The following is a 26,109-nucleotide window of genomic DNA, read 5'->3' as shown; positions in this document are numbered from 1 at the left end:
GTTAAGAGTTAAAGATTCAGTTAGAGATATAATCTGACCCCATGATGACTTTCGAGTTTGAGTGTGAGTGTGAGTTAAGAGTTAAAGATTCAGTTAGAGATGTAGTCTGACCCCATGATGACTTTCGAGTTTGAGTGTGAGTGTGAGTGAGTTAAAGATTGAGTTAGAGATGTAGTCTGACCCCATGATGACTTTCGAGTTTGAGTGTGAGTGTGAGTGAGTTAAAGATTGAGCTAGAGATGTAGTCTGACCCCATGATCTTCTCCTCGAGCGTGTTGCGTGTGACGAGGCGGTAGACGTTGACGACCCGCCGCTGCCCGATGCGATGTGCCCGGTCCATGGCCTGCAGGTCGCGCATCGGGTTCCAGTCGTGCTCCACGAACACCACCGTGTCCGCGCCCGTCAGGTTCAGTCCAAGCCCACCAACCTGATAGAACAAACAAAATGTTATTTTTACTTAAATAATTTTTAAGTTATTAATTGTTACTAACAAAATGAGTCCTTTTTTTTAAGCGGGGAAATCTTGCATAGATACCCACGGCCTCCGGGGAAAGGGCCGCGGGTTATGTCGGATTCCTACCGACCAAAACCCCACTGTGTTCCGTCAAGCCACATAAACGACGGGGCCACGGGTATAGGTAAAATTCGTCAGTGACAACAAAATGAGTCCTGGTTGCTTAAATAAATTATTATTATTATTACTGCGCGTTTGTGTGCGATCCCCACAGCTACGAGCTTATGCCGCATCCTATTCGAGCTCAGGCCGCATCGAGCGACGCACTGTTTTCATCTCTCAATCTTGTATTGCGACATTAGACATTTTTATAAGTAATACGGATTGAAAGTAATTAGGAAAAAGGGGTGTGTTTTTAACAGGTTCTAGTCGATTCTATTCCAAATTTTAATGAACAAAGCAATTTTTTGGAAATAATTGAATGCAAATACAATTATGAAAAACAACATTCCAAATGACATAAGAGAGTATATACAGAGTACATAACACAAAGCTACGCCCTACCACAACATATGATACTTACACTAGTAGTCAACAGCAGTAGATCAATCGACACATCCGTATTGAACCTGGTCACAATCGAATGGCGCATGGCCGCTGGCACCGAACCATCTAACCGCAAATACGTGACTCCAGGCAAATGTGCCCTTAGCAAATCACGCTCGACTATATCAAGCATGCTCTTGAGCTGGCAGAATATTAGGGCTCTGTGCTGGGACACGACGGAGCCCACTTCGCCCGTCGCGTCTCCGGAGCCTTCGCCCCCCTCGCTGGAGGACACGCCGATACCGCAGTCGAGGAGGAGTTGCCTGAAAAAAATAGTGGCACGTAAAAATAACACGCATAAAATACAAATTGATAATTAATATACTTCATCTTCTCTCAACCAAGCAAGGTTCTCGTTATGTTATGAAATAAATAACTTCATTAGAAACTTGCTAATGATTAGACATTCCAAATGCGCAAAGGAATATTAAAAAAACACTAGACAATCATAACAATAATGCCAGCGTAATAATTGCTTGATAGAGATGGCTTTGAGCCATAAGGCCGCCATTTGTACTTTTTGAAAGTTTTATTTTAGTCTATTGTACAATAAAGAGTAAATCAATAAAAAAAAAACAATTAATGGTCCCTGACCTTCATCTTCATTACCAAAAGTAAAAAATCAATGACTCATCTAATTTACACCCATAAAAGACCCAAAAACATACTTAAGTGCGGGTAGTTTAGCGCTATGGTGTATATCATCGAGCGAGGAGTTCTGCGCGGCGAGCTGTCGCTGCACGCGCGCGAGCTCGGGGTGCTCCGCGCTCAGCACCAGCTTCGGGTGGTTGCACACGTTCTGCAGGTAGTGGAGCGCCTGGGGATGAACACAATAGGATAATAAATAACAAGGAAATAGTGGCAGGATTTAAAAAAGGGGGGAAGTTCATGCAGCTGGATTTACACGACAAAATATGTTGTATTCGCAGTAAACCACGTTAGAAGAACGTGTGATTCTGGCAGGTCTTGTTGTAGATTACATAACAACGAGAAATAGAGATAAGGAATGTGAAATATTGGCAGTATTTGCTATACACCACGTAATAACATGTAATATTGACAGGTGTTGCTATACAACACGTAAGAACATGTAATATTGGCAGGTGTTGCTATACAACACGTAAGAACATGTAATATTGATAGGTGTTGCTATACAACACGTAAGAACATGTAATATTGATAGGTGTTGCTATACAACACGTAAGAACATGTAATATTGATAGGTGTTGCTATACAACACGTAAGAACATGTAATATTGACAGGTGTTGCTATACAACACATAAGAACATGTTATATTGACAGGTGTTGCTATACAACACGTAAGAACATGTTATATTGACAGGTGTTGCTATAAAACACGAAAGAACATGTTATATTGACAGGTCTTGCTATACAACACGTCGTGATAACATGTTATATTGTCAGGTGTTGCTATACAACACGTAAGAACATGTCATATTGACAGGATTAACTTGAACATTGTTTCACTTGCAGTTTTTATGAAAGTTTAGGAGACAAGGGAGGAATAGGGTGAAACAAGGCTGAGCGACGTAAGGTCTGGATGACAATTCTCGTGATTTTTCTATGCATCAGCAGGATCTGCGCACTACGCACCTGGAAGACGTGCGTCCTGGAGTGCGGCACGTCTTGACTCATGTGCCGCTTGGAGAAGTGCTCGTACAGCGAGCGCTGCAGCGGGCTGAGCTCGCAGTAGTAGTCCTGCGTTATCTTCGGTGGCAGTTCCCGGAGTACGTCTTCTTTCACGCGCCGCAGAAGGAACGGCAACACCTGAAAATGACAAGCCACTTGTGAGTTAATTGGCGCATGTGTGTGAGTGATACTGAGTTTGAGCTAAATGTGCATATATGTAAAAGATGTGAACCATATGTGTACGTATAGGATATGCGGCGTTTAAAGAAAATATCTGTGTGTGTGTGTGTGTTTGTATACATTTTTGTGTGTGTTGAGTATGTATTTGAGTGGCTTAACATTTTAGTGTTTGCTTATTGGCGTGTTAGTGTTTCTGTGTGTTTATCTATATTATGTTAAGTTTGCATGTTTTTCGTATATGTGTGTGCTTATGTATGTGCATAAGTTTTAGCATTTGTTTGTATCTATCGTGTATCATGCATGCGTGTTAACGTATTAATGTGTTTTAAGTGTGTTTTGCATGTTAGCCAGAGGGGCTTCTAAATCTTAACGCGGACGGACTGGTATCGACAATCGACATGCGGAAGGGCGTCCCCCCTGGACGGGGATCTCGAACCTCGGCTGGGCTGTCGCTTCAGTGGAGAAGGTCGTAAGTGTGTGGTGTGTGTGTACAAGTGTTTCTATGTGTGTGGTGTGTGTGTACAAGTGTCTCTATGTGTGTGTGTGTGTGTGTGTGTGTGTGTGTGTACAAGTGTTTCTGTGTGTGTGGTGTGTGTGTACAAGTGTTTCTGTGTGTGTCTGTGGGTATCACCTGGCGGTGCAGCGCCTCGCAGGCGAGCGCGCCGGCCTGCAGGTGGTGCGGCGCGGCGCGGGGGTCGCGCGCGGCGAGGATCGGCCGCGAGTAGCGCGCCGTGAACTGCCGCTCCGTGCCCAGCAGCCCCGGCATGAGGAAGTCGAACAGCGACCACAGTTCGAGCACGTTGTTCTACGGCAAATAAATAAATTTCTTTATTTGCATAATGTGTAAGTACAAAGATAACAAAAACACACGTGCTTGTTAAAATATCCGGCTCGGACCAATGAACCAAACGTAACTAGATATTATTACTACGCGAAGACCCCGCCCCCGTCCCTAATGATCCGCTCGACTGCGGTCGGCCGGCCCTGCTCTCGGTCGCTTGCTCGCTCTTTAGCGCGATGGTCACAATTAAAACAATTGATATTATATAAAGTTTCCGGCTTAAAGAACCAAATTGTCTGTCTTTTATGATTTGGTCCTTCGAACCGGATTTTTTGTTAAAACTATTTTATTGACTTGCTACGCACATGCCGTTATTATAACAGTTCTACACTAGTTTAAGGCGTTTATTGTTACGCATAAAAACAATCAATTTTCATCATAATAATGCAATTTGAAATATAAAATCACATGATCAAATGAGGTACAAATAAATAATGATAATAAATATAATTTAAAATATTCTAAATCTTACCTGTATCGGCGTCCCCGACAGAATCAGCCTATGATTTGCGACTAGCTGTTTAATAGCTTTAAACGCTTTCGTCTTCCCGTTCTTGATCACGTGTCCCTCATCCAATATGCAGTAGTTCCACTTGATAGAGCTGAAGAAGTCGATATCTTTCCGCACGATATCGTACGACGCGACGATAAGGTTGTATCGTCGCACGTGTGACCGTAACCGCTCTCTTTCGACCGGCGGTCCGACGTATTGCAGCGGTTTCAGATATTTCGTCTGTATGAACTTGTTCACTTCGAACACCCAGTGACCTGTTACAAAATGATGAATTATTGTAATGTAGAAGAGATATTTTTAATAAAACTTGTTTTATGTATTTTGGTGTTTTATTTGTTATTTTATAAATTTTGGGTGTGTTTGAATGGATGTTTGATGGATGTAAGGGCGGTTGTACACGATGAAACGTCGTGTGAAAGTGAGCGTTGTAAATGCGTTACATGACCGCAGCGTATTAACCGCCTGCGGCGAACTAGAGTTCAGATATGAGGGCGTGTACACACTGGAGACCGCTTCGTGTCGAGGCATAAGGGCGGGTACACACGGTGGACCATCTCGTGTCGTACATAAGGGCAGGTACACACGGTAGACCATCTCGTGTCGTATATAAGGGCAGGTACACACTGTAGACCATCTCATGTCGTATTTAAGGGCAGGTACACACGGTAGACCATCTCGTGTCGTATTTAAGGGCAGGTACACACTGTAGACCATCTCGTGTCGTATTTAAGGGCAGGTACACACGGTAGACCACCTCGTGTCGAAGCATAAGGGCGTGTACACACGGTAGACCATCTCGTGCTGAGGTACAGGGGCAGGTGGGCACGGTGGACCACGTTCGTGATGCCGTACAGGGGCAGGTGCACACGGTAGTCCACTTCGTGCTGCGGTGCAAGGGCAGGTATGCTAGGCGGGCGGGCACGCACCGGTGAGTGTGGGCGGGCACACGACGAGCGAGGGCAGTGCGGGCGCGCGGGCCTGCGCGCGCTCGTGGTGCGACGCGGCGACCGCCACGATCGACTGCAGTGTCTTGCCGAGCCCCATGTCGTCGCACAGCACGCCGTGCAGCTTGTACTCGTACAGGAAACGCAGCCAGTTCACGCCCGCCTATGCAACGATACATAACAACCATTAGATTGAAGAAAATTTCAGTTTTCATGAGTTTAGTTATCAAATTATTCAAATTTAACACAATTTAATTCAATTTATGCATGCATGCACGCACGCACGCACGCACGCTAACACGCACGCACACATACACACACACACGCACATACACACACCTGCTGGTAGCTCCGCAACTCCGCAGCCACGGGCACGGGCACGCGGTAATCTTTGATCGCCTTCGGGTTGAACAGCTGGTCCACAAACGCGCGGTCAGCTGCCCGGCGCGCACGCAGCTCGGGTGACAGAGCTGTGGGCTCGGCCGCGGCGCCGTCCAGCGGCATCAGCTGGATCAGTGTGGCGAAACTGCGCGTCGCCATCACGCGGACCGACTCGTTATGGTCGCTCATACGCCCTGTAGATAGACGAAACATTAACTTATAATTGTACAGAATAAAATGTTAATCAAAAATAATAAGGCACTTAAAATGTTGAAAATCTAAATCATACTCTTGTGAACCTTAATTTTTTTAAAGGTATTTTTTCAAAGCAAATATAACAGAATCTACGTCGATTGAACGATAAAAAATATCGTAGAAAACTAGTGTTAAATTTTCTGTAATTGGATCTACATCTTGATATGCATGCTAATTATGTCAAATACTCAAAGTATATTATGTATAAGATGTACATTTGTTAGCGAATAAAATAAATAGATAAATATTATCTAATATTGATGTGCGTACACATGTGCGTATGTGAATGCGTGCAAACGTACGTACATACGCAAATATATGCGTGTGTGTGTGTGTGTGTATGTGTGTTCACTCACCGAGCAGCGGCACGAGCAGCAGCACGATATACGGCACGAGCTGCAGCTGCAGCGTGTCCACGAGCCGCGCGAGCGCTTCCGCAGCACCGCACCGCACGCACGCACTGCCTTCACTCAGTGCTTCGATTAGCTGCAATTTAAAAAAAAATGAACACCTGGTTCCCCAAATAAAAATAGTGAGGAAAATTTAGCGATAAAACAAACTTTAATAAATACAAATAGCCGATAAATAGAACTATTTTGTGGAGGAATTAAAGCTGTAAAACAAATTTCGCAACAACACAAACAACCTATGAAAAGAATAAAAAAATTCGAATATTCAACTCCAATAAAACAACTATTATTATTTTTGAAGTGAAACTTCTTTTTTCGCGTCGAGAGTAAAACTTAAAGGTCTTGTCATCGCAATACCATCACATCATACAGCGACGATTTTTCGTACTTTGAACCAAACAAGTTTCACCTTTGACACTTGTCCGCACACGCTTCACTACTATTTTTTTTTTCTACTAACCTCTTGCACCAGCGCGTCCATCATCCTATGCGGTTCCCTTGCAGCCATAGCGGCAAGCGCACGCGCAGCCATGTGCCTTAGCGCAGTGTATTGTGCCCGACACAGCGCTGCACATGCTCGGGCACCTGACGATACCTTCTGCCATACAGCAGGGCCGAGGTGAGCACATACAGCTTCTACTACTTGCAGACGAGAGATCAGCTCTTCGGCGGCATCTGCTTCTAGTGTTTCTAATTCTACAAATAATATCAAATAAATAGTTACACAATACACGCATTAGGAACAAATCTATACTAATATAATAAAACTTAAGTGTTAGCTTGTTTGTTTGTTTGAATGCGCTAATCTAAAGAACTACTAGTCCGAATTGAAAAATTAATTAGGTGTTAGATAGCCCATTTATTACGGTAAGACCAACAGAAGAGGAGCCACACGGGGCACAGCTAGTTTAAAAATAAAGCATTCTTTGCCTAACTAACTGATGACACAAATAATTTGATCAGTTTTGAAAAGGTATTAGTAGTACGTTGGATAATGAAGTCGTCGTTATGTATATAGATTTCAACAAGGCGTTTGATTTATTTGACCATGAAATTTTACTAAGAATGATCTCTGAAATGAGTAGCATCATGTCATTGAATTCATGGTGCGTATTATATCATCTCAATCGTATTCAACTCGTCAAGATACACTGTAAAATTTCTTGGGAAAATGCTATACCAATGAGGAGTTCCCCAAGGATCTCACTTGGGACCATTGTTTTTAATTTTGTTTGAAAATTTATGTAAGGATCTTTAAAAATATTTTAAGATTAAAAATACACTAATATTGGATGAGCCAAAAATAACAAATAATTACAGAACGAATAAATTTTAACTTACCGCTATCCGTGAGAATTTTCTCAAAGGGTTCCGTGATAAACTCCCACAACTTCGGTAATTTTTCAGGTAATTCATCGCCAAAATACTTCGCTAGACTAGTTAATGCCATTGTCGCGCCTCGCCTCTGTATTCTTAACATCTTTCGGGTCTAGAAACAAAAAAACTCACTGTTATTTATGTTGCAAACGGTAAACTTTTATTGTGGCCTTGGTAAGGTAGGGTAAGTTATAAAGTAGAAAAAGTTAATTCCTATCAGTTTTTCAGAACGAACTGTCGCTCTCACATTTTTTACATTTTTATAGTTCGAAACTTCCATATTATCTTTATATTCTATCCGTTATTATTTATTTGAAATTGAACATTATTTTTTGTCTCTTGTTTTTTGAAACGAGAGTTTTTTTTTCTTTTTCTTGAGTTTTTTTGTCACATTTCTTTCCTAAGTTTAATTATTATACCTTTGACACCTCTCAAGTTTTTTCGCATTTATTTCCTAATTTTAATAATTTTAGTGGTATTACACCTGATTCTTGCATCAATTTAATAATTTTAGTGGTATTATACCTGATTCTTTCCTAATTTCAATTATTTTAGCGGTATTATACCTGACTCTTTCCTAATTTTAATAATTTTAGCGGTATTATACCTGATTCTTTCCCTATTTTTATATATTGAGTCCCGCATATACCTGATCCTCATGCGCCAGCACGTGGTCTATCGCGTCGTGCGCGGCGAGTGCGGGCGGCCGGCCCCGGCGCGGCACCACTCGTTCCGCGCTGCGTTGTTGCTCGCGGAGAGTTAGTATACCGTTGTATTTGTCCACTGTACAACATTTGAGATTGACGTTGAGCGAGGGACACAACAAAAGACTGAGAGACTCGTAAAACGTTACGATTCGTTACTGTGGTACAGAAAAGTCCGATACACGGGGGGGGGGGGGGGGGGGAGGAAGGGGCTCAAAAATCTTCAAAAATTGCTTCACGTAATATACGTATACTTGAACACTCCCATATTCAAAATAAAGGACTAATACAAGAAACAACACTAATATAGATAAAATATATATAAATAAACCAAGTATCTAGTTAGTGACACAATAATTAACAACACTCACACGCAGGACCCGTATTGGTGTCCGGTTTCGCCTCACTGCCGCTATCACCGCTCCCCGAGTCCGGTCCGCGTTCGCTTCGCTCCGCCTTCTCTTCGCCCGTCTCTAGCGATATGCGCGGCGTGAACTCTGGGTCGCAACTGAAATAATAGAAATATAATTTAGAAACTTCATACAAATTATGTTACTGCAAAATTTGTATTGCCTTGCCTATTGTTTATGCAAGACCATTTTTTTTATTTATTTTTTCTTGACTTAAAAACATTTTTTTAAATAACAGCTTGTTGTTACTGCACTTACGACTTGTTAATGCCATATTAACAAGTCGTAAGTGCAGTAACAATCGGTTTTAGTTTAAAATAATGATTATTTACAAATACTTGTAATTTTTAAACGTTTTTGTAGTGAAACTTTTTTAGGCGCATTGAGAGTAAAACTTCAAGGTTGCGTCAGGGTAATACCGTCACGTCATAGAGTAAAGCGACGATTTTGGTATCTCCGAATCTCGCCAAAAAAGTTTCACTTCTGACACGCTCTTTTTTATAAAAATTCACATACCGCAAGAAAGCCTTCAGATTAACCAGCACTTTGTTATTCGGACTCGACTCCCTCCCGTGCAGTGTGGCCAGCAAATGCGCGAGTGTATCAGCCGCTGCAGCTTGTAGTTTCTCGCTAGACTCTCGTTTGATGCTGTCCATGAGGGGCCGTATTACTGGGTTTAGTTTGTCTGGCAACACTCGGAGGCAGGCTACGGCGCCGCTGACTGCTGCTTGAACTCTGGTGGATAAAGTACAATGATTAGAGAGTTAATTGGTGTACAAAGTGTAATAGTAGTCTTGTGATGAGAAATGTAACGAAAGGTAAACCTTTATGTGAATGTACATAGGTACTTTTGATGAAAAAAAATCTTTTTATCTGTACTTGAATAGCTCAGTAGTGTAGCTGTGAGATTTAGTGTATCGAAATGCGCATGAAATCATATTATATTGTTCTGTAGTAGACTGTCATATGATGTAATTTGCGTTTGTATAAATGTGTCCTAGTGTGGTGTGCACTTTAAAAGTGTATAGTGCACTGTTATAGTGTATAGTGCACTGTTATACTGTATAGTGCACTGTTATAGTGTGTAGCGCACTTTTATGTGAAAAAGTGTATTAAAGTAAACTATAATGTTTTGTCGTGCACTCTAGTGTATTGTAGTGTATTTTAATGTTTTTTAACCGACTTCAAAAAAAAAAGAGGAGGTTATCAATTCGGCCGGTATATTTTTTTTTTTTTTTATGTATGTACACCGATTACTCCGAGGTTTCTGAACCGATTTACGTGATTCTTTTTTTGTTCGATGCGGGATGGTGTCGAATTGGTCCCATAAAAATTTTATTCGGATAGGCCCAGTAGTTTTTATTTTATGAGCATTTTTGTCTGTACTCGATGACTTAATTTCAATGTAGCAAGTAACTTTGATTCACTTCCCGGTAACCGATTGAGCTGAAATTTTGTATACGAATGTAAATTGGATAGCGATGAAACATTATCATGACATGGAGCTGATCTGATGATGGAATCGGAAGGTGGCCATAGGAACTCAGTAATATATTGACTCAACTTTATCGAGTTTGGGCTCGTTTGATTCGTGTTGAAAAATACACTAAAAAGTATTAAATAAAAATAACTGCGTTAAAAACAACCGACTTCAAAAACGGAAAAGTAAGAAATAAAAAAGATTTGATATTATTAATTACTACATATTATTTTTATGTGCTATTTATTAAATAGGTTTGAAGTCGGTGCCAAACACTAAGCACTTTAGTATTAAGCCCATGCACCGACATCAAACCTTTTTAGTAAATAGCACATAAAAATAATATGTAGTAATTAATAATATCAAATCGTTTTTATTTCTTACTTTTCCGTTTTTGAAGTCGGTTGTTTTTAACGCAGTTATTTTTATTAATGTGGTGTTATATACTCACGACACATTAAGCTCCCCCTGGTCGAGAGAACACTGCGCAACAGCTGCATGTAGTGCCGCCCGGCGTTGCTCGAGGTTCTGTGCTACGCGTTTCGCCTTCATACTTGCTACTAGGGGCGCAGTTGCCGCTGTCATTGATGCCACCTGGTGGTAGTGTTTGGTTAATATTGTGATTTTTATTTACGATAAAATTTGAGCTTTTATTTTGTTAACTTTATCTAAATGGCAGTACTATATTTTGCCTGTGACTTTGCCTGCTTGTTATACGCATAAAGCTGTATTTGTTAAATAATTATATGCACATCGTTTTAGTTATTGCTCAAAAATAAATTAAATATCAAAATTTCTGGATTATAATGAAAATAAAGATATACAAGTAACTGGATAAGATTCAAACGGCTTATCTTCATGAAATTATTGAATAAAATTATCCAGCATTAAAAAATACCAACCTGTTCCAGCCTCAATATATTATTATACTCCTCGCCGTCCACGGGCAACTTGTAGTGTTTCATCATAGCCAAAAGATCACGAGCTTCTTGCAATATCCTGAAAAAGATAATTTCTCAAAATAATTTGTTGAATTCGTTTAATTTAACACAAAAATAGTTACAAATCATGTTTGTGGTTAAATATTTAAAATACTGTCACTTTGTTGATATATTATGTTGCCCCTTCATACAAAATACATTTGTCTGAAAATTTTGAATGCATCTAAATAACCAGATAAAGTGAAGTCCCATGTCCCAAAGTGGGGTAAGGGGCAGATGCATTATACATCTGTTACAGTGACAGTAATTATTAAGGTCAAGTAAGTTTAATATGTTACTACGTTAGACTTAATAAAATTGCAAGTACTTAACTAGAATTAGGTATATAAAATATAATGATAAGTACCTACCTGTTGCAATTCAATGCGACCTCATCATAATACAGGACTTGATTCAACGCAGTATGCAATGTGGTAACTAGTAGCGGAGGCGCCAGTTTCGATACATCTTTCTCTTTGTTGGAATCCTATCAAGAATAGAATAATATTAGAAAAAATATAAAACGGACTTGGTAAAATGTACAAAAGTATCTTCAACGTTTTTTTTTTTTTAAGTTAAATGGTTTTTTTTTTTTTTTTACTGTCCAATCAAATCGAAACTGAAAATATTAAGTACATTGCATTATTGAGTTTAAGTGTACGTTTGAGTTGAACTCACCAGCTGATGCGACGCAATGCCAGGCGGGAACAGATCGTGCTTGACCGTGTGCGTCGCCCACGACGATATCACTAATCCCGCTACTAGCCGCTGGAGGGCGCTGCCCGAACGCAGGTATACTACCATCACCTGATCATAATAATGTTTAAATAAGTTATACTTAACATTATTTTAAATTATACTACACTTTATAATTGTTACAATACGCTATACTACACTTTATAATTGTTACAATACGCTATACTACACTTTATAATTGTTACAAAACGTTATACTACACTTTATAATTGTTACAATACGCTATACTACACTTTATAATTGTTACAATACGCTATACTACACTTTATAATTGTTACAATACGCTATACTACACTTTACAATTGTTAAAATGTGCTATCGGCTATACTATATTTAATGATTGTGAATTGTCACATAGCGTATTGACACTAAATGAAGATGAACAAAAAAAATTTTTGGTTATGACGTCACATTCCTACAATAGTCACTACATGTAAGATAAAAAGTAATGTAGAAAAATAATTCTTTAAAAGAGATCTAATTTTGTAATTTGGCACTTTATTCTATCATCAAAGCTAATAATAGCCGATAATCATTTCATTTCATAAATGCTTATGGACCTGTTTCATTTTCAATGAAATATTTGCTAAACACTTATAAGAGTAGGCACCTTTGTATAGCAATCTATAGGACTCTCGTCTTCAGCCTTATATTCGATGCCGGGCGCCGGCTGGACTAGATAACACGACAAATATCCTGCAATCAGAAAACATATTGTTTAATTTCCCTGACTTGATTTTTGAAAAGAAAATGACGGTTAAAATTGCCGTTGATTCAACCCCCTTTTGCAATTCCCTGCCATGACTTGATCGACCAACTTTTTACATTTGGAATATGCTTAGGGCAATTTGATTACATTGAAATTATTTATTTTTTATTTATTTATCCTTTGATGTACATATTATAACGACGAGAAAAGACAAAAGTTAAATACGTTTTTTACGTGCCCTTTTTAGTAGAAACTGCTTTGCTAACCTGTTATTAATGGTCAAACATGTTATGAGAGAAAGGTAAGCCAGATAGACCGTAACACGTAACGTTTCACCCTCTAGTAAGTTATTATTTAATGTTTGATTTATGGACCCCCCCCCCCCTCACCCAGCACGTTCGCAGCGAGCACGCGTGCGCGCGTCACGTTCGCGTCACGCGTGGCGGCGGGCTGCGTGTCGCTGCCCCCCACCACCCACTTTTGTTGTGGACGCCCCTCTCCTTCACTATCCCCCACGTTCATGTTCCCCTCCCCGCTCGCGTCCATTTCCGTTTGAGATGTGCTGCGCGGGCGCCGCTCCTGCAATGTAGATAATTAAAATTTTACTGATCGTTTTAAAATGACAAATAATTCTAGATTTATTAACATCTAAATTACAAAAGAAGTTTTTTTTTTATTTCACTATCTTTTACGAATCTCTGTGAACACTGACATGAAAAATTCAGAGGAAGTGATGTTATTACAATAAATATAGGACAAGGCTGCGCCCGCGGTCCACATAATTGTAGGTATTTAGCTCAAAATAATTATTGATAAAATATTAAAAAAATGGTGAAGTTGCTATGCTGCTGCTCTCAAAGGAGTTATAGCAGAAAATAAAAGTACTAATCACAAAAAGAATCAACCAGAACTCTAAAGCGGAATTGAAGGACGAAAGAAAAACAAAAAATATTTCAGATAATATACCTTAGGCGGCGTGTGCAACAGCAGATCAGGATCTACAGGCAAACGCGCGGGCTGCATCGCGAGGCACATCCACGTGGCCAGCATGGGGCAGGCCGCCACTAGGATTGCCCCCAAAGATGCGTGTCGGAGCAGGTTCTCCCAGATCTGGGGCACAATAGTAGTACAAGTGGGGAAATTGTGTGATGTGCTTGATTGAGTTGTAAATTTTTATTTGTAGACGCAAAATAGCTTTTTAAAAGGCGGCGTTGTATATAAGACAATCGTACATTGAAATTTATTAGAAAACTCTGCCTATTTACACATGTAGGCAGAGTTTTGCTTCGGACAGTTTTAAACATGTTTGTGAGTATAGTTGTTGTTTCAAATCAATCACTCACATTTTTAGAAGCTTTATCAAAAATTTAATAGACGAATTTAACATGATATGATTTAAAAATATTATTGGAATATAATAATTATTTCAAATTTGGTGAGTACAAATTAACAGCGGAATACACATTACACAAAACATAATACTTACATCAATAGCAATTTCCTGTATCTCATGTACATGCTCAAACAATATCCTCTGATAGATATGCCGCATTGTGGCTTGCAATAACTCTGGAGTCCAATTCAGATACAGATTATCTCCATTCATACTCGCCACAGCGTTTTCACCGCTCGCTTTATCAGTACTGGTATCATTATCGGCATCGGTATTATTATCAGTATCGGTTTCGTTGTTCTTTTCGGTATTGGTATTGGTGCCGTCATGGCCGTTTTCTGTGACTAGAGGCTTGGTGAGGGTTCGAAGGGTCTGGAGTGTGGCTTTACGAACTGAACTGGTCGAGTGATCGAGGTAGGGGAAGAGACGTGGTAGTACGTCGACCAGGTCAATGGGACTGAAAATAAATATAAGTAATATATTATTAGTTTTTAGTTCACTTGAAGTGCCAAAATGTATTTTGGGATTATATTTTAAGAAATAAGTTAGCAAAAAATTGCAAATTAATAATTAAAAAACTTAAAATCATATGGTAAACTTTGCATTAAGTACTATATGTGACAAATAAAAAAATCAAAAATCTTATATAGTAATAGTTCATGTTATCAATTCATCAGATCATCGTGTATACATCCGGCTCGAAAGACCAAACTTAACTTACTGTAGCAACGTCGCCGCTGTGGGCAGGCGTATCAACGCAGCTAGTAGTGCCATATAGCAGTTCGCTGGTGCAGCCAGCTCATCCTGATCCCTTAGAAGCGTCCACAGCCTCGTAGCAAGATGCGGTACAGCAGCAGCTCGTCCATACACCAATGCACTAGCAGCTTTTACTAGTGGATTAAAGGATCCGGCTCGAAGGACCAAACTCATAACTTACTGTAGCAACGTCGCCGCTGTGGGCAGGCGTATCAACGCAGCTAGTAGTGCCATATTAGAAGCGTCCACAGCCTCGTAGCAAGATGCGGTACAGCAGCAGCTCGTTATGACACCAATAGACAAGCAGCTGATACTATTGGACTAGAGGATCCGGCTCGAAGGACCAAACTTAACTTACTGTAGCAACGTAGCCGCGGTTGGTAGTCTTATCAACGCAGCTAGTAGTGCCATATAGCAGTTCGCTGGAGCAGCCAGTTCATCCTGGTCCCTTAGAAGTGTCCACAGCCTTGCAGCAAGATGCGGTACAGCAGCAGCTCGTCGAGAAGCAAGTGCACCTGCAGCTGGTACTAATGCACCTGCTGCGACAGCAGATACGTCTTCAGCTGTATCGTCCAGCCCCGCGATCAGGTGTTCCAGCGCACCGCTCTCGATTGCCACTTCCTGGATTAACATAAAATTATAATTACTACGTTTCATAATTTACAATTAGACCAGGATTCGGTAATTTTTGAAACAAAAATAAATTACAGTAGGATGAAATCAATCAGAAAAGGAAGGTATACGATAAAAATGAAAGGAAAAATAAATTACAGTCGATCCGAGTTCGGGAAGTGGGAGGTTAGTTTTAACTAACCTCCCACAGGTTAGTTTTTGAGGATAAAAAAATGGTTTATTTCGATTTCCGACAAAACTACAAGTCCTATGGAAAAAAGTTAAATGGCAAAGTTGTACGTAATAAAGAGATCTACAACTTTTGTATTTAAAATAAAAAAATAAAATTAGATTTATTTGCCAAAAGAAGGTTATTAAAAATATGTACAATGACATATTCCCATTCACAGGATCCTGCACTAGGCTCAGCCTGTCTCGCATGATCATAAAGCGGTTATACAATGAAAACGGAGGTTCACATTTCCAACGCGTTTAATACAACGCAACTTTAATAACTCAGGGCCTTTAGACAAACGTACGTAACGCCATGGAATAGAAACTGCTAACGCTAATTATTGACATAAGCTCATGACATCTTGGTAATGGTTCGGTCACACTACCAACGACGAAGACGACCACGACCAAAATTCCAATCTTGCCGAAATTTGTTCAAAATAAATATTAAAATCTCCCGTCAATTCTGGTACTCGGAAATAAAAATTTTTGAGGTCAATAAATAAAAAAATAGGTTTTATTGCGATTTTCGCCGAGACGGTAAGTTTATCATACAAATCACCTGGATCAAAATTGTAGATCATAAAATTATCTATAAAAAAGGTTAAATACATTTTTTTCTAGGAGCCAACGTTTCTATGAAAAACCTATTTTTTTATCCATTGATCTCAAAAAATTTTTTTCCAAACACCAATACGACAGGAAATTCATTTTTAATTGTGTTTTGAGCAATTTTATTTAATTGCGACTGGATGAACATTTTGTTTGTGGTCGTCTTCGTCGTTAGTAGGGTGAACAAATCCTTAGCGAAATATCGTACGCTTTTGACAATTGTTATCGCTAGCGGATTCTATTCCTTTGCGTTTTGACGTTTGACTAAAGGGGCAGGTCCCGGAACCACAGACACAATAGAAATTCTATTGTGTCTTGGACCGATCGGGCCGCTTGGGGCTCAATGGGTTAAACATCAGTATGGTATTTCCGTGAAAAAAAAAATGTCCCACGCACCTGTCTCGCGGCGAGCAGGTACTTGAAGGCCAGCAGCGCGCCGTGCCTTGCCTCCCACTGCGGCTGGCGGGCCAGCGCGGCCACCCGCGCGGCCACCGCCCGCACCCGCGCGGCGCGGAGCCGGGCCAGCGCCACGCCCAGCGTCTGCGCGCACGTCTCGCGCACGGGCGCCACCACCTGTCACACATTACATTAACCGACTTCAAAACAAGTGATAACTGCGTTAAAAACAACCGACTTCAAACTTGCACTTGCAAAATTTACAAATACCTACAAACAAAAATGCTTATAAAATAAAAACTACTGGGCCTATCCGAATAAAATTTTTATGGGACCAATTCGACACCATCCCGCATAGAACAAAAAAAGAATCACGTAAATCGGTTCAGAAACCTCGGAGTAATCGGTGTACATACATAAAAAAAAAAAAAAATATACCGGCCGAATTGATAACCTCCTCCTTTTTTTTGAAGTCGGTTAAAAAAGGAGGCTATCAATTCGGCCGGTATATTTTTGAAGTTATACTTCTTTTGGCGCGATGGAGAAAAATGATGAGAGTGAATTTTTACGATGCGCGCGCACACCGACACCTAAATTTAACAGCATGAAGTTAGATCTAGGTGCTATGTAACTATGTTCAAGTTGTATATTCTAGTATTTTTTTCCGTATGCCAAAGAAGTATAACTTCTACCGCGTGTACATAAGTACACACACTCTTTTTTTATGTATGTACAATATACACCGATTACTCCGAGGTTTCTGGACCGATTTACGTGATTCTTTGCCAAACACTAAGCACTCAGTATTAAGCCCGTGCACCGACATCAAACCTTTTTAGTAAATAGCACATCTAAATAATATGTAGTAATTAATAATATCAAATCTATTTTATTTTACACTTTTGCGTTTTTGAAGTCGGTTGTTTTTAACGGAGTTATTTTTTTCAATGTAATCGCTCGTGTTGATAGCTGCACTGTTAAACAAATATTTATTTCGATTTTGAAGCTTGAGATTGGCCCTGCAGCGAGTTATTCCTAAGTATTTCAACATTTTAATATTTTTTTGTGGAAATTTATACTTAAGTGGCATTATTTTAAGTTATGTGATGCGTGCACGTGCGCGTAAGTGTACATGTGCGTTTACGTGCATTTTTTTCAAAATTCAAGACAAATGCAATAAATAATTTACAAAAGTTAAATAATTCGCAATTAAATAAATAACAACTATTACCTGATCGGACACAAAATCCCCGAATCTGTCCAACGCCAGCACACACAGCAGACGCAGCGCCATGTCTTCTAACCATTCTTGGTGCCAGTCTTCTAGCTGCAAAGTAATGTTAACGTATAAAATTGTAATGTAAAAAAATATTTTTTTAGGTTTAACATTAAGGTAAAATTGACTTATTCGCAACAACTTTAAAAACTCCGCTTTTTTATACAATTAATAATATTCGTCCGATAATTTTTACTCTTTTAATTTTTTCGAGCAAACTAATCGTCTGTTAAAAATGATTATTTATAATACTGTGTGTACCATTATAACTTGTGAATAATCTTAACTATTATTACAGCACACTAGCAGCAAAAATCGTATACATTTGAGATTTGAAGACGAATTTTCTTTTTTTTTAATACCAAAAAATGCTACAAAAATCATCTATCCACAACCAAACATACCTGCTGCTCAGTAGCCGGCGCTATATCCCTCTTGGACGCGTACGCGGAAGCCGCTATGCGCGAGCGCAGCAGCTCCCTCAGCGCTGACGCAGCCCCGTGTCTCGCTTCCCAGGCGCCACTGAACAGCTGGGTTTGGAGCGCACTGCACCAGCCTTCGAGCGGCCAGCGGGATGTGTCCGGGGACGACCAGCCCCCACCCCGGGACGGTGCGCTGGAGCCTATGTCGACTGGAGAGAGTTTTATTATAGCACTTGTTGTATAGGGTAGTTTTATAAAGTACAAAGTGTACAAAGTATTTTAGTGTGGCAAAACGAAATTTGCACAGAAAGGTTGATTAACTGTTGTTAGGAATAGGGTATCATTTAAGCTATCACCAATCTAATTAGTTTTGTGTTTCTTAAATAATAAGGTTTGTCCTCAAAATAGTAGATCTGTCACCAAAATGTAGTCACCAAACAATGCAAAATCAGTTCCACATTAAATCACTTAAAATCCTGAGATATAAGGTCTAGTACCAAATAAATGTTTTTGTATGTATTATAATAGGTGTGTCCTAATAAGTATTTAAGCAAACTAATTTAAAGAGATCACCAATAAATCATATTATGTTACTAAAAGTTAAAATAATCAATATTTATTCTTAAAAATAATAACCACTAAATAATCAGCTCTGGTTTAATAGCTGGCTAATGGTTAGCATAATTGTATATAAAACACTTAATTAAAGTTAAAATAATCAATATTTATTGTTAAAAAACAATAATCACTGAATAATCAGCGCTGGTTTGGATTTCAAAGGGCGCCCCCTTTTTCTTTTCTGGCCGATAAGCACATTTTTTGCTTCTGGTGGGGGGTTGGTCAGCTTTAAGCTGTATGGCTAATCCGATAATATGTCAATTTTTAAAGAACGCCAATTTGTCTCCGCCCCTTGGATCATTTTTTCATTAAATTATAAATTGATCTATTAAATTGGTAACGTATACTATTAATTTAATATCTGAACGAAATAAAATGTTACTACTGTATTTGTGACAAAATATCAAATAAAAAGGAGTCGCAGTCAGGGATCGATAATCGATTTATTTTGTGACAGATCTACCATTCTGAGCACAGAGCTATTATTTAAGTAATAAAACTGTTATTATAAGAACGAGGTTTATATTCATGTAATGCAATATTATTTTATTGGTTATCGATCTCTTATTTTACACACATATTAACATTAATTTGATAATTTACACCTGGGAACAATTTTTGTTTATCTGAGAACGAAAATATTTCGTGGTGATAGATCTATTTATTAGGTGATACAACTTGATGACAAATATAAATTTTGGTGATAGAAAATATAGTTCCCTTAGGAATAACTAAAAGAAATTTTGTTGCATATGGATCTAATAAGTGCATCATAAAAATCATCAAAATCGATTTACCCTATCAAATATTGTGCAAAAACTCAGTGAAATATAAAACTTGGTCCTCTTTTTTAAAAACTTGTTTAAAAATAAAGTTCACACTTTCCGCTGCTAGAAACTTCAATTAAATTTGTTTGTGTTCCGCTATGTTCATCCCTATACGTCCCCAACTCACACACGCAATCCTCGGGCTCCAGCTTGACCTTCTTCCTGTCGGGCTCCGGCGGCGCGCTGGGGGCGGAGGGCCCGTCCTCGGACTCACGCGACTTCTGCTTGCTGAACGCCGCTCGGGCTTTGCGTTTCGCTACGTTCATCTCGCGGGAGGACAGCGGCTTGCCAGAGAGCGGCATCAGCTCTTGGATCGGTCTCTGGAAAATTGAGTAATGCTTGTTTATTTTCAAATATTTTGATGGAGAAAATGTTTCTAAATACAGGAAGTAAAAATGCTATAAAGAAGTTTAAACATTATTCATGGAAGGAACATGTCAAAATTCTACTTTAATTGGGACAAATAATCCACATTTGACATTTGGATGCCTTTTTCTTTCACCCTACTAATTGTCCGTGAAATACCGTTAAGCTATACACACATAGGCTACTAAAATCCAGTCAATATTATCCCTCTAAACTCACCCTAACAACCTCGTTCTTAATCGGCTTGACTTCAATCTTCACAGGGCACAAATCCTCATTAGTGCACATGGAAGTGAGGTCTACTCCCAGTGTCGCCGCCATGTCGAGTCCTAACCGGGCGTTCAACTGCTGCCGCTGTTTCGCTAGACGTTCCTTCATGTCTGAAATAATTTATAACGTAACTCTCTTACAGGTACATCAACCATCATCATATCATCAGGTTCGGAATAATTGGTAATACTGTGATTTGACTCAATATCTATTTGCATCTGGAATGATTTCGCTATGTTCTTTCAAGTCTGTAATGTTGAAATAATTTACGATTTTATCCTCTCATTTGCTTTTCCTCCTTTCTCTTTTACTTGGGGTATTATAGACCTAAATTCATAATACCAACAAAAAAGTTGGTAATCATTTCTTTTTTTAATCAATAATCTATGTTACTACTAATAATTTAAACCATTTTGCATACTACCTACGGTGATTAAACCTTATCATCTAATCAAGTAAACATATAAAACAATTCACACATCGATTACGTAATTAATAGTATGTTTCAATAACTGTCGACTAGACTGATTGCTCCAATCGTACAGTTTTACCAAACACCTGCGCAATGCAAGCGTAATTTACGTAACAAGTGCATTACGCATTAACTGTTATGATTTATGAGAAACTCAGATGATTGCTGATTGGAACTATTTCTAATATTGAACTAATGACGAGAATCAACAAGAAACTATACAATTTCGCATCAAATAAAAAGTATTATTTTTTTCCTACAAAATCTATGGAGTTGTTACTAAAATATATTTTTTAAAGATTGCCAAAAGAATTTTAAGCAAATTATTTTACACTGCTACATAAATTACTTGTCATAAAACTAACCAACAGAATATAAAATCTCTACTTCATGTTTCCTGCATTGCTATGCAGTAGCAATGCATTAGACTGCGCCTCTTCTTTCGCCGATTTAAAAGAAGCACTTATTGCCCAAATAGCAAGAAGAGCACAAATCGCTCGCCAGATGTTCTTTTAAAGTTAACCTTCTTTTTCTCCTCTTTAAAGTATACATTACCATATTGCCCTTCCCTCTTATCTAAAACCCTACCTGCATTATTAGCCTCTTCCTCCACATCGTACTCGTGTCCCTCCGAGCCCATGAGGTGCGCGCCGTGCTCCAGCACCCGCTCGATGTCGAACGTCTCACATTTTAAGAGGTTACTGTCTTCTGTCTCTTTGCTGTCTTCTTCTTCTGCAATGGGGATAATACCTCTATTATATGTTACCTTTTACGTTTTATGACTGTGGCATTAGCCTATCGCAATAATCAATAACATTTCTGTTAAAGACAAAAAAGTATGACTTTACATAAGCATCACATAGGATGCGAATAGAGACAAAGAACATTTTTAATGGTTTGTGTTTGATTTTATGTAATTTCTGAAATCGATGAAATTATACGTTAAGATTATTGAACAACTGAGGTCATACTTCTTTTAAATTCAATTCAACTTCCATTATATTTTAGTCCACCAATATACCAAAATATTAAAAATAAGTATTTATTATGAATATTCATGAATCTCAGGAAGTGAAATATATGATGGAGATCTACACAACAACTTTCACGCAAACTATAGATTCGTGAACAAAGCCGCAGGCGGAAAGCTAGTCTATTACAATCGTAACTCGTAAAATACTAGCTAGCCAGACGCTATACAATATCATTTCATCAACGGGAGAGGAAATCCGGCTTAATCAGCATTGTTAATGTTAACACAATACAATTATATTGTCATTTACTTATTTTTTATCTGTATCCCAATTTAAAAGTAAGTGGCAATTTACCCTCGACATATTTAGTTTATAGAGAAATATATTATTATATGTAATTTGATTTGATATACAATGAACTTCCGCTTCCGTAGCTGATCCATAGTGTTGCATGACAGAGAGAGGTTATATTTCTATCCTTGTCTACATTTTCCTCGGAGCATTTCCTCCATAGAAAGTAGTACAAAATACTTCTAAAAATTATTATGTAACTATTATTATTCAATGAATAAGCGTCTTTAGCCTTGCCGGAGCAACGCCTGATCTCTCGGCCACTGCACTGTGATCCTGCCATGGTAAACGAACGTATTCTACTCTTTCAACTACAATAAAAATTTCTCATTTATAAAGCATTTGAACGCATTAAAACTAAATTTCAGGTCCTATATAATAACACTTTTATTCTCCACACCTACTAGACAAGCGCGACTTACATCAATAAAATATCCACATTCCCGTTTCATATTGTGGCAAGGTCAAATCGACCTGATACAACATCATAATATATAGGTCAATCTATTCCGACATAGGATATGCACTTCCCTGCAACCTGACGCAGCGGGAGCAGTGACCTCATAGATAATAAGGTCATAGTTTATTTCTAGCAACACTACATTGGCTAGGAAATTACATGTTATGAAAAACGAATTGAAAAGTATATTTTCTTGCGTAATCAACTGTAACATAGTACCTAAAAACGAGAAACAGTTCTAATGGAAAGGCAAATTCCACAGAAAATGCAATTTCAGTAGTTTTCCTTTTTCTGTTAAAAAAAATCTGAATTGATTTTAAGCTATTGCATAGCTTCTATCGCGGGCCTTGAGCGCGGGGACAGAATCGAGAAATTCCGTAACGAAAAACCTCACGCTCACCCACTCCGACGGGCGGAGGTGTGACTTGAAAGTGTGGAGGAAGGAAGGTGGAATTCCTCCATCGAAAAGGAGATTTCTCGACCAGTCTACTCGGCTGGCCGGCCGTTATGGCCCCAATGGATGATGTCGGAAAGTTATATATAGCTCTGTACCGAAAAAATTTCGCTTGCGCGATTCAGAGCGAGGTGTCGCTACAAAGGCATAGCATGCAATAGCTTTACCGCGGCAGTCCCCGAGTGCCACATGTCGTTTTTTTTTTTTTCAGTATTGACGAAAAGAAAAAAAGGGTTGGAAAAAATCGAGATTTTGGAGTATACCGTTATTGGTTAAATACATTGTTTCTAGTTTGCTTATCTTATACAGTTTTTCCTCCTATAATCTTTGAGCAAACAGTACTGTTTGATCTCACGATATTTTATCACTAATGTAAAACCATGTTTAGGTAATATTACTAATTCGTAGGATAACCTTGGATTAACGTGACTTTCGAATAAAAAATAAACTGATTACCATTCTTACTAATAACTGTATACACATTACACACACATACAATGTCAAACATACAATATATACATAACTAGCGGTCCGCCCCGGCTTCGCCCGTGGTACATATTAACGTTTTCTCTACATAAGAACCATCCTCGTACTTCAAGGAATATAATAAAAAAAGAATTATCGAAATCGGTTCAGCCGTTCTCGAGTTATGGAATTACAACGAAAAGTGGCATTGATTTTTATATATTAGAAGAATATATTTTTATTCTTTAATTCTACGCACTTATTATCCTAAAAATGTCTTTATGTTAATTTTTACATGATACTTTAATTATTAAGAAAAAACCAACCTTTGATTTCCGTGCCGGTGAAGGAGGGGCACCACTCCGGAACGTTCGATAGAATTGCCTCCACTGCCTGTTAAAAAAATATTACTGTTATATTTAAAAAAACTACATTTTTTATTTTTTTTATTTATCGTGGAATTCATATTTCATTTGTTTTATTCGTATTCAAATAGATTTTAAGAGCCAGCGCGCACGAGCAACTTTGTCTCCGCAACTATTTTGTCTCTCCCATCAATTTGTATGGGGAGTTGCGTCGCTACGTGCGCGCACTTTCATACTAGCCCATGGGTGGAGAGAGAAAAAAGTTGCGGAGACAAAAAAGTTGCGGAGACAAAGTTGCTCGTGCGCGCTGGCTCTAAGAGCTAGCGCGCAAGAGCAACTTTTGCCTCCGCAACTATTTTGTCTCTCCCATCAACTCTATGGGCTAGTAAGAAAGTGCGCGCACGTAGCGACGCAACTCCCCATAGAGTTGATGGGAGAGACAAAATAGTTGCGGAGACAAAAGTTGCTCTTGCGCGCTAGCTCTAACGTGTTCACTCTTCGATTCTTATTTTGTCCCTTTGAGTTTTGATATTATTGTTGCAAAAAATTGCATTTTAGTCTATAATCGTACTTGAATTTTGTATGAGCGACCCGCCTCATCGTCAATCGTTATGATTTAAGAATTTTATCTACTATTAGACCTAAGCTAAGTCATAAAATTCTGTCTGGAGATAAAAGTAACCTTTGATATATGTACCTACAACGTCTCTTACATATTATGAATAACATTACGCATTTGACGAAACCTATCCTATCCTACTAATATTATAAATGCGAAAGTTTGTGATGATGTGTGTGTGTGTGTTTCTTACTCTTTCACGAAAATACTACTGCACCGATTACAATAAAATTTAGCACACATTAGAGGGTAACTTGGATTAACATATAGGATAGGTTTTATCCCGGAAATCCCACGGGAACGGGAACCATGCGGGTTTTTCTTTGTAACGCGGACGAAGCCGCGGGCGGAAAGCTAGTATAAACGTAATAAATAGAAGTTGACATGAACATAAACCACGTTCATTAACTCAACCTACAATTAAACTCTAAAACAATCTAAGGTCAGCATAATTAGATAAAACTATTTACATTCTGAGCCACACCCCAATGGGAGCGGTGATCGCAAACTAATTGACATTGAAATACAAAAATAACATGATCTATTTATAATAGGAAGTACCTTTTACTATTATCAAGAAACAGATTTATTTAGTACTAGCTTTCCACACGCAGCTTCGCCCGCGTAGTCAAAGAAATAGTTCCCGTTCTCGTGGGATTTCCGGGATAAAACCTATCCTATTTCCCGGGGTAAAAAGTAGCCTATGTCCTTTCTTGGGTATCAAAATATCTCCATACCAAATTTCATGAAAATTGGATCAGTAGTTTAAGCGTGATTGAGTAACAGACAGACAGACAGAGTTACTTTCGCATTTATAATATTAGTATGGATTTAATATACTGTTTTTACTGTATATTAAAAACTAAATAAGTCTCGATACTGGAAGACGCAATAGCAACGGATTGCCACATTATATGCTCGCCATAAAGACAAGTGGATAGCTGTTATGATTTCAACTTAAAATTATTTGATAATAATATCGGAGTAGCTTTAGAAGATATTTCCAGTTTGAAGGTAATTGCTAGCAAACATTCCGACTAATAAACTAACACTAATAGCAAAAACAAGAAATTGTTTCAAACTATAAAATAAGGTCAATCCTGAAAAGCACCGGGTATAATACAAAATGGGACATCCCCATGACATCATAACATTGGGCATTATTAAAGTTATGACCTACTTGATGATAAAGTAAAAGCAAATGATAAGCAACAATAAAATGTGTAAGTAACTGATTTGACAATCTGAAACACTTCAATTGTAAATTGTAGTCATATATACAGGACATTGGCAGAGTCCCTGTCTATTGGGTGGAGCCAAGTCATTATAAAATAAACCAGATCAATTTTGCACAAAACCTAAAAATAGCTGGAAAAAGTATACTTAAATTGGTTAAATTTATTACTAAACATATAGATAGCATTTCCAGCTTCATAAGACTCCAAGACCATTAAACTCCGCATATTTCGATATCATTTAAGTGCATATAGAGTAATCAACGTACGTTCTGTAGTA

At 38.6% G+C, this 26,109-nt stretch overlaps 1 protein-coding gene across 1 annotated transcript in view; it reads right to left on the bottom strand.

Annotated features, from left to right (window-relative positions):
- The window catches only part of LOC123695453 (TATA-binding protein-associated factor 172), a 38,698-nt gene that overhangs the window by 1,952 nt on the left and 10,637 nt on the right, over window positions 1–26,109 (bottom strand). The window contains exons 4-33 of the mRNA XM_045641313.1: window positions 23,937–24,003; window positions 21,495–21,638; window positions 20,384–20,544; window positions 19,926–20,118; window positions 18,336–18,562; window positions 17,887–17,982; window positions 16,656–16,832; window positions 15,160–15,422; window positions 14,139–14,502; window positions 13,619–13,762; window positions 13,042–13,231; window positions 12,554–12,639; window positions 11,866–11,994; window positions 11,559–11,674; window positions 11,110–11,206; window positions 10,659–10,801; window positions 9,244–9,462; window positions 8,689–8,825; window positions 8,263–8,396; window positions 7,578–7,725; window positions 6,697–6,932; window positions 6,183–6,312; window positions 5,530–5,765; window positions 5,173–5,353; window positions 4,205–4,500; window positions 3,523–3,696; window positions 2,676–2,849; window positions 1,729–1,877; window positions 1,038–1,323; window positions 252–427 (exon numbers count right to left, since the gene is read on the bottom strand). Of these exons, the coding sequence (XP_045497269.1) occupies window positions 252–427; window positions 1,038–1,323; window positions 1,729–1,877; window positions 2,676–2,849; window positions 3,523–3,696; window positions 4,205–4,500; window positions 5,173–5,353; window positions 5,530–5,765; window positions 6,183–6,312; window positions 6,697–6,932; window positions 7,578–7,725; window positions 8,263–8,396; window positions 8,689–8,825; window positions 9,244–9,462; window positions 10,659–10,801; window positions 11,110–11,206; window positions 11,559–11,674; window positions 11,866–11,994; window positions 12,554–12,639; window positions 13,042–13,231; window positions 13,619–13,762; window positions 14,139–14,502; window positions 15,160–15,422; window positions 16,656–16,832; window positions 17,887–17,982; window positions 18,336–18,562; window positions 19,926–20,118; window positions 20,384–20,544; window positions 21,495–21,638; window positions 23,937–24,003 (5,273 nt within the window). The remainder of the gene's footprint in view (window positions 1–251; window positions 428–1,037; window positions 1,324–1,728; window positions 1,878–2,675; window positions 2,850–3,522; window positions 3,697–4,204; window positions 4,501–5,172; window positions 5,354–5,529; window positions 5,766–6,182; window positions 6,313–6,696; window positions 6,933–7,577; window positions 7,726–8,262; window positions 8,397–8,688; window positions 8,826–9,243; window positions 9,463–10,658; window positions 10,802–11,109; window positions 11,207–11,558; window positions 11,675–11,865; window positions 11,995–12,553; window positions 12,640–13,041; window positions 13,232–13,618; window positions 13,763–14,138; window positions 14,503–15,159; window positions 15,423–16,655; window positions 16,833–17,886; window positions 17,983–18,335; window positions 18,563–19,925; window positions 20,119–20,383; window positions 20,545–21,494; window positions 21,639–23,936; window positions 24,004–26,109) is intronic.

The sequence above is a fragment of the Colias croceus genome, chromosome 11 (genome assembly GCF_905220415.1).
Source record: "Colias croceus chromosome 11, ilColCroc2.1".
Taxonomy (NCBI): Eukaryota; Metazoa; Arthropoda; class Insecta; order Lepidoptera; family Pieridae; genus Colias; species Colias croceus.
The sequence above is the reverse complement of the archived record's forward strand: the minus strand, read 5'-3'. Positions and strand labels throughout refer to the sequence as shown.